General features: G+C 42.5%; 2 protein-coding genes across 2 annotated transcripts in view; both read left to right on the top strand.

Moving 5' to 3' along the window:
- The first annotated feature begins 337 nt into the window (after nt 1-337).
- Nucleotides 338-22392, top strand: CALM2 (calmodulin 2). The gene is made up of 6 exons (XM_074949393.1): nt 338-491; nt 5739-5769; nt 17298-17441; nt 17520-17626; nt 18546-18681; nt 21830-22392. Exons 1-6 carry the CDS (start codon nt 489-491, stop codon nt 21856-21858), a joined length of 450 nt encoding a protein of 149 aa, XP_074805494.1. The 5' UTR covers nt 338-488; the 3' UTR covers nt 21859-22392.
- Nucleotides 22393-25257: 2865 nt separating this feature from the next.
- The window catches only part of STPG4 (sperm-tail PG-rich repeat containing 4), a 31112-nt gene continuing 29276 nt past the window's right edge, over nt 25258-27093 (top strand). The window contains exon 1 of the mRNA XM_074949390.1: nt 25258-25326. Within this exon, the coding sequence (XP_074805491.1) occupies nt 25258-25326 (69 nt within the window). The remainder of the gene's footprint in view (nt 25327-27093) is intronic.

Raw genomic sequence — 27093 nt, 5'->3', positions numbered from 1 at the left:
CGCGGGAGGGCGTCGCTTCGAGTCCCGACTGTGCATGTCCGAAGTGACGCATTGCAGGTACGAACCCGCCAATCAGCGCCCTCCTTCTCTCCTTCAGCGCCGAAGATACACTTTCCTAAATGTTCCTCCGCCAGGAAAAGTAGCGCCATGCTCGCCCTTGCTCCCGTCGTTCCCCCAAGAGGAACCCTCCTGCTCTCCCGTGTCCGACGCTTTCCTCCGCTGGAGCCTAGGGACAGTGCGGGTTCAGATTCGAGATGGGGGCAGGGTTTGTAGGCAGGAGAGCGGCGAGCCGGAACTCGTTCCTACTCCAGCGACGGGGGTGGGGGCGCGGAGTGATCTTGGAGGGGCGTGAGGAGGTTTATGAGGCACTGCTGGGCAGCGGGTTGGGCTCAGTGTGACTGTGAGGCGAGTCGCGGAGTGGATAGGTAGTGAGTGGTTAGCTACAGCGTTTTGAGCTCGAACACCCCCCAGCGCCAGGCCGAGCCACTATGGTGAGTGTGTGGGGGTGGGGTGGACTGCGGGTCCCCTCGGGCTAGCTCCGGGTCCCGGTCCGCGGGGGAGAAGCGGGCTCGCGGGGTTGCGGCGAGTGGGGCGGGAGTGGAGAAAGGGGGCGGCGGGGCAGCGCTGGGGTCTGTGGGGGGGGAGGCGACTCGCGCGCGCGGTCCGACCTTCCCGCCCGGAGCGAGTGGCGCCGGCGCCGATTCAAAATTCAAACTGTCCGGTCAGTTGGCTGTGAGCGCCATGATGCTTGGGGGCGGGGAGGGGGGACAAATAACGGTTTCTTGTGGAAAGAGGCCCCTGTGGGGAGCCGGCAGCGGCGGCACTAGCCGCATCTCGCGCCCCTGGAGCTTGTCCGGCCGGACTTGCGGGGAGCCGTCCCCGAGCACTGGCAACGCACCGCGGAGCCCTGCGGCTTGCCGCGGCGCTGGGGAGGGGCTGCCTCCCCGCCCCATCTGTCCCCAGGCTGGCGCGGGGCTCCGGGGCGGGCTCGCCTGGCAGCCCTCGCGCCGGGAGCTTTCTTACTGTGGCGAAGGGTTTTCACTGCGTTTCGGTGCCGGCTTCCACCCGGACGCTCCTCTCGGTGGTCGCGGGTTTGCTCGTCTCCCGAGCAGACGAGTCCCGCCAGATCTGTTCGCGTCGAGTGTTCCGGACCAGCTCCTGGAGCGAGTGAGTAGCTCTTCTGATGCGTCCAGAGAGAAGTACTTTGCCCAGTAAGAAAAAGCAATACTAGTAAGTGCCTATTACTGCACGTCCCATTAAAGGAAAGTTTAGATTTACAGTGCAAAGGAGTTCTTTTTATTTCAGTAGCTGTTTTCAGAGTATCAGTTTGATTTTTAAGCCAACCCCCTAAAATAGGGTGCTGGCTAAAATGTAACTGTAGTATCCCCTTTTGGTGGGGAAAGATGCCAGTTTAACAAGACTCCAGATTATGCCACTACTCTAGATGAGCTGGACAAATACCAAAACGAATACTGTATATCAGAAATAGGTTCCCAGTATAGCAACGAAAGAATTTAATGCTTACGTTGTCTTGTTAGTCTGTTTTTCCTACGAAACCAAAACTGGATTAGCTTGCAAGAGCCAAGCAAGTTCTTAATATAGAGATGGGTGTGACCAGGGGACATGGTGGCATCTTCATATGGCTGTGGTCAGTACCAGCGGACCAAACTTGGTTAAACTGGAGAATGATTATTATTCAAATTGAATGTACTAGACTGTGCATAATGCTTTGCCCACAACTCAAGTTGTGACAACATAGCTGGATTGGTATATAATTACATATATCTTGTTGCTGATTTTATGCTTCCTAGCAGCATAACTGTCAGCACTGGTTATAGTTAACAGGTGTTTCACCTAAATTCTAGGTTCTGGAATACAATTGCATCTGTTTCTGTGGCTTCTTTAACTTTTGTTTCTGATTTGGCTCCTCCACTGCCTGCTGTGGAACTAGCTTAGAACTATTGAAGTCTACACAGGATGGCTAGTCCTCTTGTGTAGCTATTGATAGGAATAGTCAAAAGGTTTGACTTAACTAGTACACAGTTCTACCTCTAGGGGGTGCATACACTGTTCAAGAGCTGCACTGTATAACTAGTACTGTAGGTCTTTGCTTTAAGCTCTCTAGTTGCTGTTTTAATCACCTGACCACAGATAGGTTGCTGAACTGCAGCTCTAATATTGAGTGCCTAACAGAAAAGATTTAATTTGATACCGCAATCTAGCTTGTAAATTTGGAACAAAACTTTAAGGAAACAACATATTTCAGGGTGCGTTGAAATATATTTGAAAAGTTGGAGGTTTTTGATTGCAAACAAAAATCATCCCCTTGTCACACAGATCAACTTAAGCAATTATATTCTTTAAAAGATGATATTTTAGAAGAAAAGTCAGGTGGAGAAGGCTTTCCAGTTACCAGTGGGGGGTAGGAAACTATCCTTGACCACGCTGGTCAGATTATACCTTCAGAACAAACTGATGGGTAAACAGGTGTTCCTGAAGCAAGGTGTGAATAATCTAAAGTCTGTATATACTAGCCTCAGTGCATAGTATGAGCACTGGGAAGTTTTCTAAGGCAACTGTGGTAGTGTCCTATTTCTGTAGCTGCTACTCCAGCTTCAGAACTGAAGGCATAACCTCTGCTATATGCCTCTCAGCTGTATTGGCTGGAATGGCTTGTGGGGACATATAGCAGCAGACTTGCTGACTTCACCTTCAGTTGCTGTATTGCAGCAGTGCCTGCAGAGCTGGGCTCTTCCACAGATGTTTGTTCGGTCCTATCCCATCCACAATGCAATTCTGTTGCTCTTTTTGTTTTACTTTCTGTGACTATACATCTGAGGCTTCAATAGACCATCTCCCTCTTATTCCAAAACTTCTGTCCACTTCAAGTACTGCCACAAGCAGGATAAATGTTCTGGCTAGTGATCTATTGGATGATTTGCATGGGTCACTTTCAGAGGTAGGAAGTACTTGGGAATCTTAAATTAGGGAATGGGGGAACACTCAACAAATGAGCTGGATTTGTGAACAATATATAGGATTTAGAAACTCCCAGGTACTGACTTGTTGTTTACTAGTGAGTGACATGCTCACTACTTAACTTGTTTGTGGCGTGTTTAATGGGTATAAATCCTCTAACAGAACTGTGGTACGTCTGCTCCAGTCTGTTTGAGCTATAAAAGTAACTGGGAAGGTATTGCTTGTTTTGGAGTATGAGCTTTGAATGACACTCTGAAGGCAGACAGCTCTAATTTTGCAAGGATGTTTTCTATAAACTTGACTGGCACTACAGTATGCAGCAGTGTTTGAAAGTATGCCATGTAAGAATTGGATGACTGCCTGATTCTGTCCAAATTTTGTCTAATACACTTTTTGTTTAAAAAAAAAAACTGGACCTGATAAGTCTGTATAGCTTTTTTCATCTGTAGCTAGAGAAGCTTACAAAATAGTGGACATGTCTGTTACTCTGCCAAACTGAGGTGGTGTGACTTAATTCAGTGCTGTGGGATGGGTCACAGGTGACTTAATGGATGCAATGAACAGCTATTTTTGATATTTTTTTTCCTGTGGTCATTACTGCATCGTCCATTTACTTTGTAGGCCACGTCTCTTAAATCTGTATCATAGCCCAATTTTCCTGAAGTGCTGGGCAAATTCATTAATAATTAAATGAAATATTCAAATTCGGTATAACCCCTGTTTCCACAAATGTCACTCTTCAAAATAAAAATTTGAATACATGAAACTGTTCCATTTTTCTTTCTGTAAATTACCTATTTATTCCTTTTCCAGCAATAGATGGAGTAGATGATTCCCTGGACAAAGATCTTATTTCTCATAAGTGAAATGAGTTTGAGAATAATGGCAACATTAAACTCTAATGTCATGCAGTAGTCCTCCCATTTCTTAGTTTTGAGACTAGCTTGATCAGCTTCACTAAATAAGTGGTCACAATAAAAATTGGGAGAAGAGAATCAGTGCTGAAATCTCAAATTTTTACACAAGCCTGCTAGGTTCCCTGTAAGTTGGGTGGCCACACAGCAGCCTTCTTTGCATTGTTAAATTGGGCCTATTTTGTGACAGCCTCAGTATAATGATTTAGAGAACCATATTCCTTGTTATAAAGCTTTAAATATTACTTTGGCTCAGTATTTACTGTTCTTTTAGACATTTTACAAAATTACTAATGTTAATTTTAGTGCCAACGAAGGTATGTACATCTCTAAAGAACCCGCCTGGTGACCTGCTGGGGGAGGAGCTCCCCTCCCCTGGCCCCAACTGAGCCTAACTCACTGCAGCTGGGGTGCCCAAACCCAGCTGGAGTGGCCAGGCCTGGACCTAGCTGTGGTCCGGACCCTCCAGGGGAGGGGCGCCTATCCTGTGGCCCCAGCCCCAGAGAGGCATCCTCCCCTCACAGCCCAGTTGCTGCTGCGGGAGTCCTCTCTCCTTACCATAGCCCCAGAGCACCCTCCTGCACCTCAAACCTCTCATCCCCAGCTATACCCTAGAGCCCACACCCCAGCCCGGAGCCCCCTCCTAAACTCTGAACTCCTCAGCCCCACCCCCACCACATGAATTATGTTGCGTGTACCAGTATGAAGGTGATGGTGCATATAACAATTCCCTCTAATTTTTCCCACTCATGTGTGGGATGAACACTGCAAGCCTGCCACAAAAGTAAGTGTTTAGAGTAGCTGCAGATTATTAGGTTAATCTTCTGTCAATGGAATTTTAATGGGTAAATTTCTAGAAATACTCCTTAAAGTTGGAACAGCATGACCTCAGCTGAATGCTGATAATGTCTGAAGCTTATTTAAAGGTCACCTATTTTTGAAAATTAAAGACTCTTACTAAACTCCTCATACCATTGCTTTCTGTCAAAGGGGGAACTTACTTGAAATTGGCTTTAACACTGTCCTTGTTGCTGGAAAACTGTAAGGCCCCAACACTAAAACTAATTGAAGGTTTATAGGTGTGCAACTTTAAACTAATAGTGGTGCAGAGTTGTACAGGCTGTAATGCAGGATAGATTCAGGTGCCTAAGACAAAAGTCAAAAGGTATTAAAATACAAAATTTAAGACTGTTTTTAATCAAACTTGTAAGATAAAAATCTTGTAACCATTTGAATACAAATAGTAGTAGTAACTTTCAGTACAAGCTGGTTATTTGATCACCAGCCTTTCATACAGGAAGCTTTCAACAGACACATGAAGATCATTTGTTTTAGGAAACATTTTATTTTAGTGATGGCTTTTCTAGTCTCTTCAAAATATACATTAGTCTGCATCTGAACCTAGCATGGAACTTGGAAGAGAACAATGGACAGACCTTACATATTAAATTTATAGACTAAATTCCTATGTCTTCACTATTGATGATACTGATATACCTCTAAACACTGTCTAGGGGGGGACTCGATGGCTCAGGAGTCTAGTAATTGGATATATGCTCTTACCTAGGTTAACTGCTCTATATTCAGTCCTGTTCAGTATTTGGTCATTACTAGCTGGTATTTTAATAACCTAGGAAATAAAATGGTGACTAGTCCTGCTGTAGTCAAGATGTGTATTGTAATTTAACAGACTATTTTTTGAATCAGCTCTGTAGCTTTAGGACTAAGCTGGAACACTGAAATGCACTGAGGCTCAGGTACCTAAGAATGAACAGATTCACAAGTGAATATGCTTTTGCAAATAAGTATTCTTGCTGGAATATAACACTATTTTTTCTATTATAGGCTGATCAACTGACAGAAGAGCAGATCGCAGGTGAGTTTTGAGATGCTATACTAACCAAAAAAAACCCCGTACACTTGAAGTTTCACTGAATTGATTTGATCTTAGTTAATGTGGCAAGTCATAATGAGTAAGTTAAATGTCTAAACAGGTGCTGGAACTAGGGGTGCTGCCACACCCCCTGGCTTGAAGTGGTTTCCACTATATATAGGGCTTACAGTTTGGTTCAGTGGCTCTCAGCACCCTCACTATACAAATTGTTCAAGCATCCCTGTCTCTAAATATAGAAAATACAAACAAGGAGTTGCCATCTTTAGTTTGCAAGTGAAACTTAAACTTGGCTTTCCTTTCAGATAACGTTGGATACAAATCAGTTTGACTAATTTTGAGATTCTGAATAATTCTCTCCTTGAAAACAGTTCAGACCCCATAATATTTATTTTAATTATGGGGAAGCCTGTTCTTTCAGTCCTACTTTGCATTGTTAAATTGGGCCTATTTTGTGATAGCCTCAATATAATGATTTAGAGCACCATATTCCTTAACTGTTATAAAGCTTTAAATATTACTTTGGCTCTGTATTTACTAACTCTTCCTTTTAACATTAATGATTTTGTAAAATGTTTACTTTAGTGTCAGTGAAGGTATGTACATCTCTAAAAGTAAAGCACTAGTTGTTCATCTTGAAAGGTGCCTATTTTGTGTAACCAAGCTTTGTCAGTGCTTATTGTAACATCAAATATAAGATCTCATGAACTCTGAGAATTCTGCTTATTACTAATTGCTTAGCAGGTCTTGCTGCCTTGTTGCTCATTTGCAAATTCAAGATAGCATAAGAACTAATATTTTAACTTCTTTTGCATAATATTTTAGCTGGGGAAGCTACACTATATGCAAAAAGCAGGAGTTGTGTGGAGACTTCTTGCGTGAGCTGTAGCTCACGAAAGCTCATGCTCAAATAAACTGGCTAGTCTCTAAGGTGCCACAAAGTACTCCTTTTCTTTTTTCTTTTTGCTTAATGCTGTTACTCTTGAAGTGAGTGTGGGTCTAAGAATTTCAAAAGTACGGTCCAGGGATTAAATTCCCCCACATCCTGAGATAAACATTCACTACTTGCTTGTGGATGGGGTTGCAGGTGGCTTTCATGATTATTGCTGGTTTCGCAGAAGATGAACTAACTCGGACTTTACTTAGTCGTCTTCTATTACTATATTGGGTTATCTAGCTATACAGAATGCAGATCTTGTTAATGGTTGAGTTTGAATAGGGCATACTGTTTCAGTAAATACTGTTAAATTTTGAAGTACTTTCCTGCTATTAAAAGTATATTTACATGGTATTAGAATTAAATGTAAAGATGCTTATGTTCAAAATAAACATTGAAGTCTAGTCTTCTTGAGTCCTAAGTATAAACAAATCACTGTTACCCATGTTTAAGATTGCTCCTAAGCATTAATTTCATATTCAGAAAAATTTAAATTTTAGATGCAAGTAACCCCTTTCCTAGCACAGTTTATATTCTCAAACCTTTGGGTATCCTCTGAGCATTTGTTTTGAGCACAGTTCTGAAACTGAAGAGCAGTGGGACTGTATTGTGTATTTATGCTGAAGTCTGAAAACTCTTGCTAATTTTTGGAAGTTAAACTGACTTATGGACTCCAGAAATCAAAGTCTGAAGTTTTATCTAATGCTTGTAAAATAGGTACCATGGCAGTAAGATCAATCAGATTCAGCCTCAGGGCTTTATAGATAGCTGCTTACATCTTTCAACTTTCTAAGGGTTTTATCGCTAAAGAGTCTGTCAAACAAAACTTATCATATCTACTGGTTGCTTAAATTAAGGCTTCAGTTGTCCTCTCTTACAGGCTCTAGTAGTCTTTGTACTGGTGACCTCTGTGAGGACACAGAAAGGTCAATATCTGACACTGTTTCAGGGATAATGCAAATGTTGACAGCCCTGTGTTGATTTGATTGGACAGCAGACTGCCTGATGGCTTTGAAGTCTAAAAGTGAAAAAACAGCTCCGCTTGAGATCTATGTATTGGAGTAGAGAGTTTGAAAAATAGGTCAATTATGGCTTTAACATGTTCATGTCTAAGGTTCTGTTATGCCAGTCAGACATGTCAAATTACTGATTCTGTAATGCATGTAAAACATGTACATAATCCGTTTAGTTTACATCACTTTGTCTGCCAGGTTTGATTATGCATGCATGTCAGTGATAAGCTTCTATTGGTGCACTAAGAGAAAAAGAAATGGATCTAGAGGTGTTTAGGATCTTTCCATCATTTGATCTGTCTGGTTTCATCTTGAAAATTCACATTTGTCTGAGTACACTTTTAGTGGGTTTTTTGTTTGACTGCTCTTTCGCAGTCAGTAATATGGGGGAAATAATGGTGTTACTGGTATTTCCGTGACACTACAGCATTTAAAAATGTACTTGATGCAAGAAAAGACACTTGTGGAAGACCCAGTGCGGATTCTCTAGCCAAATGGAGAAATTTATCTGTACATAAGTGTGGCTGTCTAAGCACACTATTAAATCTTGAGAGTAAAATTTGATGGAGATCTTCTCAGGAAGATAATGCACATCCTGGGAATAAAAACTGGACTGAAATTGTGGTTCTGACACTTCAATTTTATTTCCCAAAACTTTATATCTGGGATGCACTCTGAATATGTGGCATACAACTAGTAACTGCATTGTGTAGTAAACGTACTTCAGTGCATCTGAGATGGCAATGGGGGCGTGGGTTCTTCAAACCCTTCACTTGTCTGAGAAGTGAAGAAGTGGCAGCTTATTCAACAAATGTCTTCATCTATCCTAGACTAGGACAACTGGTATTATACCAGGTGGCTTGAGACCCAAAAATACTAGTGTTGAGACTTGGATTTCACATTGGAAAATTGTGCTGAGACAGTCCAGTTGACCCCCTTGATTCAACAATAACTGATAGTGATGCCCACATTTAATCCTGAAGTCCCTGTGATATGTAGATGGAGGAAGGCTTCTGAAGAGTTAGGTCATGTCTACACTACACAGCTTTTAGTGACATGGCTGTGTCACTACAGCCATTCCACTAAAAGTCATGCAGTGTAGCCACTATTTGTCATCTCTCCTGCTGACAAAAAAACTTCTCCCCCCTTCCCCCCCCCGCATTTACATTGTCAGCAGGAGAGCTCTCCTGCTAACAATGTGCTGTTCACACTGGCACTTGTCACAGCAAAACTTTTGCCTTTTGGGGGAGGGGAAGGTCAACACCTCTGAAAGACACAAGTTTTGTCATTCAATTGCCTGTGTAGACATAGCCTTAGTGGCAGAGGTTAGGTCTCACAATGATATAGAGAAAGCTTGAAACTTTTTCATGGCTGTTTAGAAAAGTTATTGGCTTTATTAAAGCACTTGAAGTCACAGTAGGTATAACTATTCTGAGTTTTGACAGCTTGGTGGAGCCATGTGGTCTTAATTTATGCTGAAGTTACTGCTTGGTACTACAAATTACCTTTCTGCTTCATGGATGATATGTGGATTGGACTATTAGCTGGAAGAGGTCAACAAGAATAGTGGCAGAAACTCTGGGAACAAACTTAACTAATTTCTGGAAATAGTTGGTCTAGCTATCTAGTATACCACATCTGAGTAGGAGCTATCTTTCTTGGCTGACCCAATCTGGGAAGGAGATACTGGGGACCAGATCGACAAAGGGACTTAGGAGTTACAACCCCTAGAAAATCAAGAAAACAACACTGAGGTCCACAAAGCCTGAGTTTCAGATGCCTAGGCTTCCCTCTACAATGAATGGGGAGAGAGGTGCCTTTGAACAGGAGTTAAAAGCCAGCAAAGTAGGTGGAGAGATGCCTAAGCCATCCAATGGTAGATGATGATGAGTGGGACATTCTAAGCCCTGTCCTTCTCTTGGAGATAGTCATCTAAATTTGGGCTGCAATTTGCAGAAGGCAGCTCTTTGCCAAGGAAGATGAAAGGGAAGTAGGTGTCTTAACTCACCACCTCCACCAGGGGAGGTGGTAGCAGTGCCCACCTTCTTTTAGGCCAGTAGTTAGAACATTGACCTGAGAGACCAGATTCAATTACCCCCTCAGGCAGAAAGTGTGGAGTTGGTGCCTTTTCCTATGCATAGATTTTGAATGGTACCTGCTCCAGTGGGCAGCCTCTGAGCATGCCTACTTAGGCCCCACATGCAACTTAGGCAACTGAATCTCTGGGGCTTGCACAGGAGCTAGTCCTCTGGGCACCTAGAGAGGCAGCAGTGCACATGCACAGTCAAACATAGATCCCCTAGGGAACCCTGACCCCAAGAACTTAGTCAGTTTAGACACCTACAGTTTGGGTGGGAGGCTTATGGAGCCTAAAACTAGGAATCAGGCACCTGAATACCTTGTGGATCAGTGTGTGGGTCCATTAGTGGAGGAGACCGCTACCTTGTCCAGTAGGAGGACAGGGTACTAGTACGTCTGAGATGATTAGGAATTGGCTCAGGAAGCTGTCCTAACAATAAACTAACTTGCTACTTTCCCTTAATTGAGTATTTGACTGTCCAAAAATAATTGGACAGTTGACTTGTCAAATATTGGTCAAACCAGGGTGGATTTGATTTAAAACACTAGTTGGGAAGACTCCATTTAATCATGGTTTTCTACATAAAAGTGCATTTTTGTTGGTGGTTATAACCTTAATACATATTCTTCACAACTCCAAGATGTAGGATTCATTTTTAGAAGGTACGCGCTATACATTTTTAAACAGTGATTTATTTTGAAAACTTCTCAGATTAGTTTTACAGCTATATCAGAAAATGATTGTTTGGTTATTTCATTTACCAAAGGTAATTGAAGCAGATAGTTCACCTCTCAGTGACTTCATAAATATCTCCAATTCAACAGGTTAATCATTAATATTTAGAGAATTTTCTTGGCATCCTGTATTAGGAGGAGAACATCATGAGACAGACATTTAAGTTGTTTTCTTTAACTAAAACATTAAGTATTCTGGGTTTTTTTCTTCAACAGCAAACATAATTTAACAAAACAAGCATATGTCCCTCGCTTCTCACATTTATCTCAAGACTTATTCTTGTCCAGATCTATTCCGCCCCAATAATCTTCTGTTCATTGAACTTTCTGAAACTTTGCACTTTTAGAGAGCGGTAAGGGATTGACTGTGTACACAAATTTGCAGAGGCACAATAGAGTTGAGGTCTTATTTCTCACCTCTCTTTATTTAATTATTTAAAAACATTTTTGCTGTTAACAAGCATGTTCCCTCTGGAGACACATCCACAGTTCTCAAACTGCAAAACTAAGCATCTCTGATGGTATCTTCTAGACCGGGATGGGCAGACTTTTTGGCCTGAGGGCCACATCTGGGTGGGGAAATTGCTTGCAGGGCCATGAATTTAGGGCAGGTGGTTGGAGTGCACTCTGGGAAGCGGCTGGCACCATGTCCCTGCAGCCCCTGGGGGGGGCACAGAGGGCTCCGTGTGCTGTACTTGTCTGTGGGTACCTCCCCCGAAGCTCCCCCCTCCGGGCCACAGGGATGTGGTGCCGTCCGCTTCCCAGGGCGGGGCCCACGGTGCTACGGGGGTGGCAATCCTGCAGGCCCAATCCAAAGCCCTGAGGGGCCAGAGTCAGCCTGTGGGCTGTAGTTTGCCCACCCCTGTTTTAGACTGAGCACTGAGTCCCATTGGTAGCTAAAGAAAAATTAACCTAAATAATGTAAAGAGAAACCTGTGGAACCCCATAAGATTGGGTCCCTAATCCATGAACTATTGGAACTCATTTACAAAACTTAAACATTACATGAATATATTCTCATTCTATAGAATTAGAATTTATCATCCCTATTCCATGATGAGATATCTTTGAGCTATAATGTATCTTAATTAAAACTATCTTTAGATAAGTTTTTCCTCAAAGCATTTTAGCAAAAGTCCGATTTTAAAAAAAACAAGATTTTTATCCACCATGGGTCAAACATTGTCAAATGATCAAAGTTTGAATCGCTAACAATATCCTAGAATAGTAACAGAGCAAGACTTTATGGTCTGCAATAGGCTTAGCCATAGCCTTGTACTTAAGTAACTTATTTGTAATTAGGCTTAACTGAGTTCCTTTAACATAGAAAATGAACACAATGAAGTGAAGCTCTTAAATGAGAGTTACATTCTTTAGCAGTGTTAGGTTAGTATTTAAATATGAATGTTCAAGACTGAAGTTACAAAAGAAAAATTAAATGAAAATAAAACTCATAACTATATAGTCATTTTTAAATGCTTGTATGCTAGGTAGGAAGTTGGGCAGCTCTTCAAGCAGCCTGATGGCTGTGCATCTTTTCTCTTTGTGTTGGGGAGGAGGCTTAAGGTTGGTCTGCACTGAAAATTAGATTGACCCAGCTATATCGCTCAGTGGTCTGAAATCCACACCCTTAAGTGACATTGATAAGTCCCTGTCTAGACAGCACTAGTGCAACTAAAAATTCTTCCATCGACCTACCTACAGCCTCTCGGGTGTGCTACCTACCTCAATGGGAGAACCACTCCTGCTGACATAAGTCATGTCTACCTCCAAACTTTTGAGGGTCATGTCCCCTTTTCCCCGCTTCGGGGCCAGGAGCAGGCTGGGGTAGGGCACAGGGTAAGGTGGCTAGGGGCCAGAGTTGCAGGTGGGCCACAGTTGGGGCCGGCGGCTGGGGGTGACGGAGCTGTGGGCAGGCCACGGTGGGGACTGGCAGCCGGGCCACTGGCCAGGTGCAGAGCTGTACCAAAGCTGGGACAGGGTCAGGCATGGACCCAGAAGTTGGGGCAGGGCTGGAGCAAAGCTATGGGTGGGGCAGGGCTGGGTGGTGCTCCTTTGCCAGGCTTGGTCTGCCGCAATCCCCCGAATGTTCCTACGCACCTGCCTAGAGGGGCGCATCTCACAGTTGGGGGTCCTCTGGTGTACACTGAAGCACTATAGCGTTTTAAGTGTAGATAGGTCCTTTGTGGTTGTAAACCCTTTCCACTCCCTTCTGAGTTAACGTCTGTATGTTTATCTAGTTAGCTTAAATTGCAAGACCTTCAGGGCAGGGACTGTCTTAACTTGTTAATGTGCTTTGTAAATGGCCATGTGTATTTGTATGCCAGGCCCACATGCAATGTTTGGTTCAAATCTATTAGAAAAATCAAGATACTTAACTTTCAGTTAGTTCATCATTTTTCAACAGATGTCATTAGCATGTAGTGAAAGGAGTGATCAGGACACTTAGACTGCATCATGGTGCCATCCACAGCATAGGCCACTACCTACATCAGGGCATTCTTGCTGGAATATTTGACTGGTCAGTTGACCAGCTTGCCAAGCCTACTCTGTTTTGGGGGAAGACTGAGAAAGTGGTAGCAAAAATAATGGTTATGTGAAAATAGGTTTGGTATTTTTATTTGCCTTCTGCTTTTTGATCCTTTAGGATGCATTGGGGTCACATTTTGAAACTTTCTCCACAGCCACAAGGGCTAGATGTGAGGTCCACAGGTGCCTCCAGAAGTCCAGGTAGCTGTATTGGCCAAGAATGTGTGTTCATGTATGAGACCTGGCCAGGAGTCTGTCTTCTCTCTGTGATGCAGCTCTTGTCACAGTTAGCCATGGCTTTGTGATCTCCAGATTGACCTATTGTAATGTGCTTTACTTGAGGCTATTCCTAAAGACCATTTGGAAACTTCAGGTGGTACAGAATGTAGTTGCCCACTTACGCTTACTATAGAAAACAGTGCTGTTTTATACCTTTGCTCTATAGAGAGATTACACTGGCTTCAAACATTTTCATACTTATCATTATTCCCACCATTGATCCACAGGCTTTTACACATGTTCAGGGTCCTATTTCCTAGACTTTATCACTGCTGTAGTGGAGGTGGGAGTTGGTGCGGCACAGCTGGGCCGTTGAGGTTTTTATAATGGGGGGGGGGGGGGCGGCTCAAAGAAAAAGTTGAGAAACCCTGTTATAGTGCACTTCTGATCATTTTCTGTTAACATATGACTGCTCACTTCAGTAAAAGTATGTTTAATTCACATTTTAACAAGTGCCTTGGGACAGTGACTTTCAATGTTTCCAGACTACTGTGCCCCTTTCAGGAGTCTGATTTGTCTTGTGTACCCAAGTTTCACCTCACTTGAGTGACTTGCTTACAAAATCGGACATAAAAATGTGTCGTCATACTATTACCTTAAAAATTGTTGCTTTCTCATTTTTATCATATTATAAAATTGGAATATAAATATTATACTTCCATTTCAGTGTATACTATATGGAGCAGTATATAAACAAATTGTATGAAATTTTAGTTTGTATTGACTTTGCTAGTGCTTTTTATGTAGCCTGTTGTAAAACTAGGAAAATACCTAGATGAGTTGATGAACCCTCTGGAAGATCTTTGTGTACATGTACCCCAGTTGAATATCCCAAGGCAGTAGTTCTCAGCATGCAGTGTATGAGTCTTAGGGCTTGTCTACACTGGCAATTTACAGCGCTGCAACTTTCTCTCTCATGGGGTGTGAAAAAACACACCCCTGAGCACAGCAAGCTTCAGTGCTGTAAAGCACCATTGTAGACAGTACACCAGCGGTGGAAGCCACACTGGTAGCTATACCCCTTGTGCAGGTGGTTTGGTTTTTTAAGAGCTCTGAGAGAGAGCGCGCTCTCTAAGTGCTCTGCTGCGACCACACAAGCCACATTAAGCTGCAGCAGTGCTTTATAGTCTAATAATAGACTAGCCCAAAGTCATCTAAGTAGTTGACAACACAACTTACTGTGACTACTGCAGATGGGTGTGTATAAGTGAGAACTGTCTCTTGGAATACTTCCTGTTGAGAAACTTAGAGGAAAAATCCACACCCCTGAATGATGCTGTTAAACTGACCTAACACCTGGTGTGGACAGCACTTGCTTGGCTGGGAGAACTTATCTGTTGACCTAGCTACCGCCTCTTGGGGAGGTGGCCTGCCTTATGCTTAGCTGGCAGAATTTTCATAATTTAGTCATTAAGGCTCAGACCAGCTTCATGCAAAGAAAATGTGAATTTAGTAGTAAAACTTCACTTTTTTAAGTTTAAATCGGGTGCCTGTTGCCAAAGGCAGATGGTCTTTGGTGTGGACTCCAACAGCTTCATTACTGGCTTGTACAGCCAAACAGTGTTTCTTGTACTAATCTTCCTTGGGGAATGTACTTGGTATTTGGGAGTGCTTTCAGGTAGCAGAGGCATTTGTCTCTAAACTGATCCTTAATCACAACTTTTTAGGGCTCTGAAGGCTTACTTTGAGCAGTGCTAGAACTGGAGCAAATTAATACCTCCTGGAAATGCTCTCAATTGCACTTAACCACCTGAGTGGATTGATTGATATTTCTAGTGAAGAGTAAAGTGCAACTGAGCACTCAGAAATTGAGCTATAACTATTCTACAAGTGTACAAGAGCCAAATACTTCTGAATTTTTTTCACTTAAGGATGAAAGGTTGCTGTTCAAAGGCTACTTTTGTCTAGGATATTGTAGCTGAAATAGCTGTAACTGCCTGCTTCAATAATGTAGATGAAACATCACTAGCACTTTTGTACAGTAGTATATGAAAAGGCTGCTAATGAAGTGTCAGTCTTTTGTTCCTGTCTAAACCACAGGAATGATTTGAAAATAGAGTAGTGACTTATGGTGCTGATGGTCAGTCTTAAACATGGCCTTGCTTGGTTGTTTGGCAAGTGGGTCAAATAATGTGAGTTGACCATCTATTTGACCAAAGTCAAATGCTGAAATATTTAACAAGAATGTCCTGATTTAGGTGGCCATCTTCCTTTTGATTGCATCATGATGCATTTTTCATTTTTATAATTCATTGGTTTACATTTGAGTTAAAACTCAAGTGACTTGTTTTTGAATTAGGCATAAGTACCAGAGAAGATGGCTTGAACCTACTGCTTTTGAGTATCTTGTGTAACAGGACTTACCAGTTAAACCTCCGCAAGTGGACTTGATAGGGTTTATTCATGTCAAGCATGCTTCCTTTAGATCAGCAGAAGTAGAGAATTTAAAGTAGAGCCATCCAGAAATTGGCTAAGATGGAGTATAGAATACACTAATGCTAGGGCTAATCAAACAAATTTGGAAAACTTAAACAATTTCTGTGGAAATGAGTAATTTTCACTGCTACTAGTTTTTAATACTAAACTTTAATCTATGGCTAACCCTTTCATATTAGAAAAATAGGCACATTTCTTAAACAACTCCTTCAGTTAGGGAGAATGCTCACTAGGTACTGACAGATGGCCTTCCACTTTTATGAATGAAAGGATTGTTACATTTAGGGTTTCCAATTCTAGTTGAAATTCACTCCAGCAAATATTTAAGAGCTTTTCTCAGACTTACTATGCTCTACTTCAAACTTTAATTGAATTGTTCTGTAGGTGAGCCTGGTAGACCCAAAGACTTTGCTGGGAGATTTCTACTCCTGGGGGAAATCTGCACATATGCAGAATTTGTCCCCTGCAGATTTCTTTGCTTCCCTGCAGAAAAATGACTTCCTGATGGGGAAGCCACAAGAGCAGGGTCATGACCCTCCCCAGCAGTATGTTTTGCGTGCCCAGGGCAGCCAGAGAGGTGCAGGACTGGGGAAGACCCAGCTGGTGGCTTCTACCCTGTTCTGGGTTCAGCTTCTAGTCCTGGCTGGGCTGAGGACAGTGGGACTTCCTCTTCCCCTGCACAGCGTCTGGGTCAGACCCATCCCCAGATTTCTCCCTTAGGAAACTCTGTAGCCCCTGCCCCTCCCTGCACACATCACTCCTCAGCTGTAGAGAGATCACTGTACGGGGAGCTGCTCCCCCATCCACCCAATGCTTGTGCATCCAGACCCCCTTGTACCCAGACCCTCCCAAAGAGCCTCACCCTGCTGGACCCAGAATCGCCCCATTCCCCCTATACCTGGACCACACCAATGAGCCCAAACCATCTTCACCTGGACCCCCTGCAGCATCCCATAAACATTACACCCAGAACCCCCCAACAAGCCCCTGTGCAGCCAGATTGCCCCGCACCTGGGTTCCCCCACCGAGCTGCCTGCACCCAGATTGCTTCACACAGAACCTTATCAACCCGCTTCTGGATCCCTCCACACTTGGACCCTGCCAGGCTGACCCTGCCTGCACCTCGCATGGAGGGGCAGGGCCCTGGGGTGTTTCTGGGGCAGGCCTGGTCCTTGGGCTGTGTCAGTGTTGGGTGCAGCCTCGCTGCTGAGTCTGTGTCCCTGTGCTCCCCAATGCCATGGTGGAGCCGCAACATTTATTTTAAAAAATTTGCAGGATTTAATTTTTTGGCACAGAATGCCCTCAGGTAATTTTCCTCAAAGCAAGGGCTCTAGATTCAGTATTCTAGAAAACTAAATTCAGTGCCTGAAATAACTAATAACCTGCCTAATCTAAAACAGGAAACCATAAGTGTTTGTAATTGATCACAGGTGATACATCTTGACTTTTTTGATTAGTCATTTCAAATTAAGTTGGTTTTAATAATCTCTTGTCTTGTCAAACAGAATTCAAAGAAGCCTTTTCGCTATTTGACAAGGATGGTGATGGTACTATAACAACAAAGGAATTGGGGACAGTGATGAGGTCACTTGGCCAAAACCCCACAGAAGCTGAGTTACAGGATATGATCAATGAAGTAGATGCTGATGGTAAGCTTTCTAAGAAGCAATTTGTTGAATATAAACTTCTTAAATGTGTTACTAATAACAGAATTAATTCTATTGCAGGCAATGGCACAATTGACTTTCCAGAATTTCTGACAATGATGGCAAGAAAAATGAAAGATACAGACAGTGAAGAAGAAATTAGAGAAGCATTCCGTGTGTTCGATAAGGTACTAAAGTATCGTATAAGGTTTGCAAGTTAGTTGAGGGATTGAATAAAACAGATTCCAAATAACTCTTACTACTAAATCCCAAATGACTAGTCTAGAAATTCTATATACAGTAGTAAGATCATACCTAGTCACTACCAATTGCCACTATTGTTGGACTTTGGATGATCCTCTCATCTAACAAATAAAAGGCCTGGACATATTTTAGGTGCTAGTCAATGGGAAATTACTCCTATTTGGGGTGATTGTGAAATCTTAATAAACTTCATTGGGAGGCATGTTACAACACTTAATGTACATGGGGAGATCCCTTTCAGGAGTGTCACGCAGTAGACAAATTTCAGGAGATACTTCAGTAAGGCACTCGGGTGCCTATCTAAATGGTCCACATATTTGTTCTAAGCTGGAAATTATATCCTAGCTTCCATAAATTTACAGGCGCTCAGCAGTACGAAACACTTTGGCTGCAACTCCATGGATTTTTTTAGATATATTCAAATGCACTAAAAACGGCTTAAATTCAAACAATGGCTTGTTCCTTATACTTATGAATATACAATATCAAAGTAGGGTTGAGAACAGCAACAACTTACTGCTTGTACATAATTGTTTATAGAGGAAACATCAAACCAGACCAGTTAGATTTTCTTGAATGTTATAGCTGATATGATATGCATGTTAAGTTAGTTGTACAATTTATTGGCTTTTATTTATGAATTACTGAGGTACTACTGAAAACAAATCTGACATGGTCACTTCCCCTCTGGAAGTGGTGATGTGATGGAGAGAGCAATTAGCAACTCTTCTAGAAAAGAAGTAGGAGCTTCTCTAGAATGGAAGTACTATATGTAGAGTAATTTCAGAGGTTATTTGGTTCACATTGAAATTCTCTTTAAACAGTTTAAACTTGTTTCTTTAGGATGGAAATGGTTATATTAGTGCTGCAGAACTTCGCCATGTGATGACAAATCTTGGAGAGAAGCTAACAGATGAAGAAGTTGATGAGATGATTAGGGAAGCAGACATTGATGGTGATGGTCAAGTAAACTATGAAGGTAAATTTCACTAGAAACGATGCATTCTTGTTTTCTGATCTGAGGAGCTACTTGGTGGATAAGGATGACCTGAAGTGTTCAGCTGAAGTCAAGCTTCATTCAGCTACACCAGATTACAAGAATTTATGTTTATGTAGGAAATATCTCCTCAATGTAGGGATTTTTATGGAGAAGGGTACTTAACTGTATATATTTGGTACAATTTAAATCACTCCAGCTCCTCAAATACTTGCATAAGTGATTCTTTGGCTCCCAATTATAGATACCAGTTTATTGCTGCTTTTACGTCTAGAGATGAAGGATGGCAGTGGAACCATTATAAAGACCTGTAAAATTCAGGTGACTAATGCAGTGTCTCAAAATCCTTCCCAAAACTAACTCAGCCAGAACCAGTAGCTCCCTCCAGCATAATGTTGTACTGAGTGAGGTGAGTTTAACTGGTGATTGTACATGTATTGTATTTAGCTCTGCCCCAATTTAAAGCTATTCATCTGAAAACCATACTAGGAAATCTAGTCCATTGAAGTCTTTAGTCAAGAGTTAAATCTGAGTTCTTACACCTGCAAAGTTAGTTAAATGTCTTCAATTTGAGGAGAAAATTCCTTAAACCCTGTACTCCAAAGAACTCTAGACTTTTATTTATATATATATATATATATATATATATAAAAATAAAAGCATTTCATGTGAAATAGTACAGCAGTGACCTACTTATACCAGGTTTGTGTTCCTTGCTCACTGGTATCCCAAGACTCTTTACTTGTTAAATCCATGAAAATTTTAAATTTGAGTGCTTGATCATGTGTTCATAGTGCCAAAGGGTTACTATTGTTTGGAATGAAACTGGATAGTGTTAGGATTTCATTTTATCCTTTGGAATTATACATATTGTAAGGACCCTAGTTGATCTCATGTCCACAGATAATTTCTAGCTCAACTCTAGGGCAACCAAGGGAGTCTTTATGGATACCTAAAAAAAGAATCAAATCCTTCAGTTGTAACAGTCCTTAATATTTCTAGTCAGCTAAGATTACACACCTTTCTGTATATCTTAAGCTTTGGCTTTGGAGTGAGAAGCCATTTAAGTTGTTATAGACGTGCTGTTAATGGGTCCAAAGTTGCTACTCCAATTTATATTGCAGTAAAAGAGGGTAAGCAAACAACCATTTAGACTTCTAGCAATTAGTGTACAGAGTTGCTTGTTTCTGTAACTATCAGTCCTATATATAGCCAGTTATTTCCATTTTGACACAGTCTAGCACTAGTCCCTGTACTCTCTCTACATCTGAGACTATTTTTCACAGAAAAGGTTCCACTTTTCCTGAAGCAAAAAGGCAAATTTTTAGAGGGCAGCTAACATTAAGCACACTCTAATGGCCAGGACCAAATAAATCATGTTACACTATATACATAAAATCTAGACCCTGAGAGCTCTATTTTAGTAATTGGGTTTCTTTCCTTTTCTTCCCCTTTATGAATGGCTAGTCCCCTCCCTTGAAGCTGAAGCAGAGAAATTAGACCAGAGTATGAAGAAAGCACATGCAATTAGGAACTGATATCCTGTTCCACCTCTCCTGCCATTCTTCCCTCCCCTAACAAAAGAAGTGTGCTGCTCATTTGGGAGAGCAGGTCCCCTTTCTTCTAGCAGTCTTTGTGGCTCCTTCTCCCTGTGCTTCTCAGTGGCTAGTCAATACCCAAGAGCATGCCAGTTGCCCTCAAACTCCACCCCATCAGCATGTTCATCCCTAGATCAGTGAGACAAAGATTCATAGATTCTGAGGTCAGGAGGGACTCTTGTGGTGGTGTATTCTGACCCGTGTAACAGATGTCATAGAAATTCCTCAAAATAATTCCTAGAGCATATTTTTAGGAAAAGCAGTCAGTCTGGATTTAAAAATTCAGTGATGGATTCTCCATCAAGACCCTTGGTGAATTTGTTCCAATGGTTAATTACCCTCACTGTCAAAAATGCATGGTATGAATTTCTCTAGCTTCAACTTTCAGCCATTGGATAGTGTTATATCTTTGCTGTATTGGTAAACAAAATAGTTAATGGGTTCTTGATGTAAATATTTAGACTGTTATCAAGTCACCCCTAAACTGTCAACTGCTTCATTGGTCCATATTGCAGCCTCTTCTGTGCAAATACAATAAACTAGTTATTTCAATTTTGTATTTCATGGCAGTTAATAATCCATCTCCTATGAAAGTGACTGGTAATGCGGCCTTTGCCCAATAATCAAAGCTGGTTGGGTAAAATAGTAAAACAAAGGGCAATAGTATTGTACAGAGTGGAAGTCTCTTCAAAGCAGACAAATATCTGCAGCTGCTAAGCATTTGCTAAAGATCTGTCAAAGAAACCTTCTGAAGACTTAATTATGGCCTTCTAGAGGTCTGCTAGAAATATTTCCTAACTGTGGTATGAGGTGTAAGATAAGGCCCCAAAATGCTGTGGGACTCAATACCACAAATGTCCGTATGTTTGTTTAGTGGGACAAGCCAACCCCCAGTAAGTTTAGAACTAAAACTGCAGCAAGTGATATGCAGGTCACAGGGTTCTCCTGGAATAGAGTGCTGGAGAAGATAGCCTAACTTCAAACACCTTCCTGCAAGAGACATCTCAGACATTCATTAGGAGTATCAGATCTATGTGAAACAGCATCAAGGTATTAAGAAGCCAACTCAGAGTTCCTCCTACACAAGCATTCAGGTCTTGAACAGTTCAGGCAAACAATGCACATTACAACAAAGGTTAAACTATTCTTCATAATTTATAAACACTAGCAGCCTATTTAATTTTAAAACCAGGAAAAAATATCTATCTCCCTTTCTATTTCATAGAAGAAGTCTTGAAGTTTAAATCTCATCAGTGTGATAGATTTGCTTGCTTTGATCTGTTTAGCTCTTGGAAGGCTCCAGGCTGCTGGCCCTGTACGGCCCAGGGTCCTGATGAACAGCTCAGTCTGCCATTAGGGAATTTTTTCACAAGAATCCCCTGCAACATTTCATGAACCCCCAGGGGTTCACAAACCCCATTTTGGGAACCACTGGTGTAGAGGGGGATTCCTTTCTGTTCTGAGAGCCTGTAGTCTAATTGCATAAGAACTTAGTTTGTAAGATACTAATACAACTTTCTTTTCCTTTGCAGAGTTTGTACAAATGATGACAGCAAAGTGAAGAGATTGTACAGAATGTGTTAAATTTCTTGTACAAAATTGTTTATTTGCCTTCTCTGTTTGTAACTTATCTGTAAAAGGTTTTTCCCTTACTGTCAAAAGAATATGCATGTATAGTAATTAGAATTCCATTCCTCCATGTTTTTCTCCCTTTATCTTACTGTCATTGTTCTGATAATTTTTTGGAAAATTGATCAAAGTAACAAATGTTGCATGTGGCTTACTCTGGATATTTAAGCCCTTCTGCACATCTAAAGTTAGTTGGAGTTGATCAAATGAGGGAACATCTGGGTTATGCCTGTTTAAAGTAGCTTTCTTTAGGAAACTTAGCATGTTGAAATGTGGAGCCTTAACTCTGCGTGGACTATTGATAGTTAACAATATGAAACTTAAAAGTTGCACTATTGCAAAACGGGTGTATTATCCAGGTACTCGTACACTATTTTTTGTACTACTGGTCCTGTACCGGAAAAAACATTTTCTCCTATTACTATGCTTTTTAAACTTTGTTTAGCCACTTATTTTCAAAAGAATCTGCTTATGGCACAATTTGCCTCAAATCCATTCCAAGTTGTATATTTGTTTTCCAATAAAAAAAATTTCAATTTACCCATATTGTTTGTGTATCCTTGTATTATTTATGGTATTAGACTGGCAACTCTACAATGAGATTAACCTCTACAAGTAAATCATGATTTGCATGCTGAGTGGATTAGATATTTGTTAAAATGACTTGTAAAGAATGCTGAGAACTAGTGTCTTGGGGAAAGTGGCCATTTTTATCATGTTAATCCTAAATTTGGAGAAACTATTCCAGGTAGTTCTGTGACTTCAATATTTTGTCTGGAAGGCTGGAACTTTAATAAAACGGGTTGCTATGGTCTGACTCCCTGCCCACGATCTGAAGCCTTTCTGCTGTCATATGGATGACTCTGTAGTTGACCTAATTAAAATTGTTTGCTTTCCTTGTGACTGATGGGACTTTGTCAGTACTCAAGATCTAGAGACTAGTAATTATTTTATCAAAAAGAAACTCCAGAGCGCATGTGCTTGTAAATACTTTAGGGTTAAGACTTAGACTTAGTAACTTTTTGAAATATCTGGCCTTAGATTAAGAGAAGTCCTGTTCTACAGATTGGCCATGATTGTGGATTGTAGCCATTAGCAAAGTTGAGATGTTACAAGTAAGCAGGACACAAAGTCATTTCACTTGGATAAGGACTAATTTAATGGAACCCTGAACCCTACATGTACCACAACACTGAAGGCACCATGTAGCTCTACTCTCAGCTGCATCACACCTTCCACTTGGAACAGCAGTAATGGCAGAGGGGCTCTCATCCCAGAGGGGTAGGAGTAATACCTGAGGGCCCCATTCACTCAGTACTTACACCATTGTCTGGGCAGGTGGATGTGGCTTTCTGTGCTCTCCTCCTGCCACATAGTCTTGGAAAAAGGCACTTGATGTTGTTCCTTTCCATTCCACACCTTGGATTTGTGTAACATTAGCAGGTGAAATGATTACCTAAAACCAATGTAATTTACATCCTTTTAGTTTACCCATGAATGGCTGTGTAAAAAGTGTGTACATATCCTGAAAGAGCCTGAAACAAGGCAAGGAACTAAGTTATTGAGGGTACTGATTGACTAACTGAAGCAGCATGCTTAAAAACCTGAAGGACTTTCTTAATACACAGGGTGTTCCTACTTTTAGTGTGATACAGATCCTCAGTATTTAACATTTCAATGAGCTTTTGAGCATCCTGGTCTTAATCTCTGCCTCAATTTCCCATCATAAAATGGGAATAATAGTACTTCCCTACCTTGCAGGGGTGTTGGAGATGATACATTAGACAGAGGTCCTAAAATTTGATAACTGCCATCAGGGTATATCTACATGGGAGTTAGCCCAAGCCCAGGACAGCACTAGGTGTCTAAATTCCCTGTAAACTGGGCAACCGTGCAGCAGCCTATTAAGCACCCCCCAGGCACTCAGGGAACCCACCCAGCCGGGACCTGGCTCCACACAACTCCTGGAAGCAGTGGCATGACCCTCCTCTGGTTCCTAGGTTTAGGAGCAGCCAGGGGACTCTGCATAGTGCTTGGACCCCAAGTGCTGCTCTGCAGCTCCTGTTGGCTGAGAACCACAGCCAATGGGAGCTGTGAGGGTGGCACATGCACACAGGGCAGTGTGCAGAGCTGTCTGACTGTGCCTGGAGCCTGCACTCCTCTCTCCCTCCCACACCCCAGCCCTGATCCCCCTCCCAACCTATCCATCCTAGCCTAGAGCCCCCTTCTGCACTCCAAACCCCCTAGCCTGGAGCCCCCTCCTTCACCCCAAATCCCTCATCCCTGGCTCCATACCAGAGCCCTCACCCACCTGCCCCAACCCAATGAAAATAACCAAGCGAGAGGGTGGGGAGAGCAAGCAACAGAGGGGCAGGGGGTGGAGTAAGTGGGGGAGGGGCCTCAGAAGGGACAGGGCAAGGATGTTCAGTTTTGTGAGAGTCAAAAGTTGCCAACCCTATCTGTAGCCCACGTTATACAGGAGGTCAGACTATATGATCACAATAGACCCTTCTGGCCTTGAAATCTGAGGGAGGTAGTGACTGACTGACCTGGTTCCACCCCCAGCCGTCAAGCAGGCTGAAGTACCCCATTGTAATAGATGTGTGGACCTTATTACTTGAATAAAGGACATTTGCTGGTAAGCATGGATACATTTTCCTGATATTTAAAAGTGAGGTACAAAAAGGCTCTATCAGGACCAAGAAAGAGAACTAGCTATGCAGAGCTGCCTGAACAGATGCATTGCTTAGAAAGTAAGCTAGCAAAAATCAGTGAGATGGAAACAGGCAACTCAACTGAGGAGTCAAGATATATAAAAGGAGAGCGGGCGGTGTATATACAGGGTGTCATGAACAGATGGCAATGGAATAAACTAAAAAGCTAAGTACAACTTAGTTTCATAGAAGTGTAATGGCACTGCATGTTTCCAAAGCCAGCCTCTTGTCAGGGGTTTATGATGTGTGTGACATCACAATGGCCCCTGTCAACAGAAATTGGATATCAACTGACAGCTTCGCTTCCAGAGGATGAGGGGTGGCAGCTTGGATGTGTTTGCCTATTCGCTGTCCTGCATTGTCCTTCCAGGGATTTGCTGACAGCCATCTCCTTCAGCATAACTGGAGGAGGGGTGGCTGTGGAGATCATCCCACACTGGGCCTGAGAGTTGATAAGATCACAAATGATCAGTCAAAGCACAGAACAGTGATCTAGCAACAGGGCTGCTAGTAGGACAGGAAGCAGCCTAGTAAGGCTACCTCAGGCTCCTGGTGCTCCCCCTTCAGTGTAGTAGCCCTCACTATGGAGGCAGGAAAGATATAGGCACTGAGGGAAGATGTTGGGTGGACGCTCCCCCCAAACTGGGATTAACATTGAGGAGGAAACTGAGAGTCTACTGGAAAAGGTACTTTGCTGTTACACCCGGTTTTTTTGAGGGATATAATAGTGACAGGAACAGCAGGGGAACCTGTGTGAACTGACTTGGAGTACTAAGCCTGGGGGCAGCTAGTGAGCCAGGGAGGACCGGCTCATGTGTCTGGGATAGGGCGAGTAACACTCCCTGGGAGTGACACCCTCTGGGGATGGAGCAGTTGATGAGTCTAAAGGGATAGGGGTAATAGAGATGACAGTGGGGGGCCTCTTTTAAAGAGGTTGATAGGGAAATCCCATTGGGGGTTTTAAAGTGGCCTAGGAAGTTTTAGTACTTTGCACTGGGGGACACGGGCAGTTTCTACTCCTCCTCATTTGACACAGTGGATCAATTGCACTTCTCTCTGCAATTCAGACTCCCTAGGTAGAGTGACCATTTGGCTTCTAAGAGGTTTTTCTCCATGACCAGCCTGGCATTGTTCTGTTTTGTCTTCTGCCTTGGCTCTAGGAGCAGTCAACCAGCTGGCCAGGCAGAAACTGTCTCAGACTTGGCAGTGCCCAAATTCCTTAAGTAGCAGGCTCATGGTGCCACAGTTGCAATGCCCCTTCTCCCTCTCCCTCAAGTTTGCTTTGAGCAGCAGACCTAGGCTTGGTGCATCCCTTCCCACACAGGACTGGCAAATGGCCTTGTACAGCAATGCCTATGACATCCTCACTAGCTGTAGCCGAGACCACTTCCTTCACATGACTCCTCACCAGGCAGCCAAAATTAGGAACTCAGGCTTCCAAGTTCCTCCTTCCCTCTCAGGAAGGGCACTGAAGGGTTAATTTCCCCCTCCCTGGTGCATATACACCGTTGAAGAAAAATTAATAATACCTAGCTTTTAAATAGAAGTCCCTGAGGGCTTAAGTGGGACTTCAGTGATGTATTGACCTTTTTCTAGTCCTCTGCACAGGGATGAATTTCACCCATCCCGACAAGATCTCCTGTAGCACATCCTTCAAACTCATAATGAGACGGGTTTTTCAAGGTCAAAGCCGCAGTCAAGCCAAAAGTAGCTGTGTTTTACACCATCCAGTCTTATTTTTTATTTCAAAGGCATTGGCATAGAAACAGAAGCTTCTTTGTAATCAGTCTGCTTATTCTATCTGCGTCATTTAACAACTTCACAATCCACTGTTTGTAGCATCCTAGTTGGACCTCCACTACTGACTCATGCAGTCACAGGTACCTTAGCTTTATGGAAGGAATCAGGTAGGAAACAGTTTGGCAGTCGGCAGTGGTGGGACATGCAGAAAAAGTGAATGAGTTTAATAAGATTCTCAACAAATAGTATTTAAAATGTCACTGGTGGTATAAAAACTCTTCAAGACAAATTCATTTTAAATAGTGGAGAAGCATGGTGCCCAGTAAGGCTGGGATTTTCAAAGACGACAAAGGGAATTAGGGACCCACCTTCCATTGAATTTCAATCAGGTTTGGGCACCTACCTCCCCTTAGGCTCCTTTGAAAAAAATCAGTCTGTGTGTCTGTACAAGCCAGCCCATATTAAAGTCAAAACCGTACTAACAGCAACCAGGATTGAAAACAGCTCTTGGTAGCACAGCTCCTCTGAACAGTGTGGGCGAGTACCTTTTTCTCCCCCTACTAGCCGAGCTAGACTGCCTCTCCTCCCCCTCTGCCCCCCCCCCACCCCGTAGGCACTCCATAGCCTTCTTTTTCAGCTTTTTATTTTTAAAATTCTATGGCAATTTGAATGTTTATTACAAAAATTTAAAAATGGGTGAAAATTTGCATAAA

This window comes from Natator depressus, chromosome 3 (genome assembly GCF_965152275.1).
Source record: "Natator depressus isolate rNatDep1 chromosome 3, rNatDep2.hap1, whole genome shotgun sequence".
Classification (NCBI taxonomy): domain Eukaryota; kingdom Metazoa; phylum Chordata; order Testudines; family Cheloniidae; genus Natator; species Natator depressus.
The sequence above is the reverse complement of the archived record's forward strand: the minus strand, read 5'-3'. Positions and strand labels throughout refer to the sequence as shown.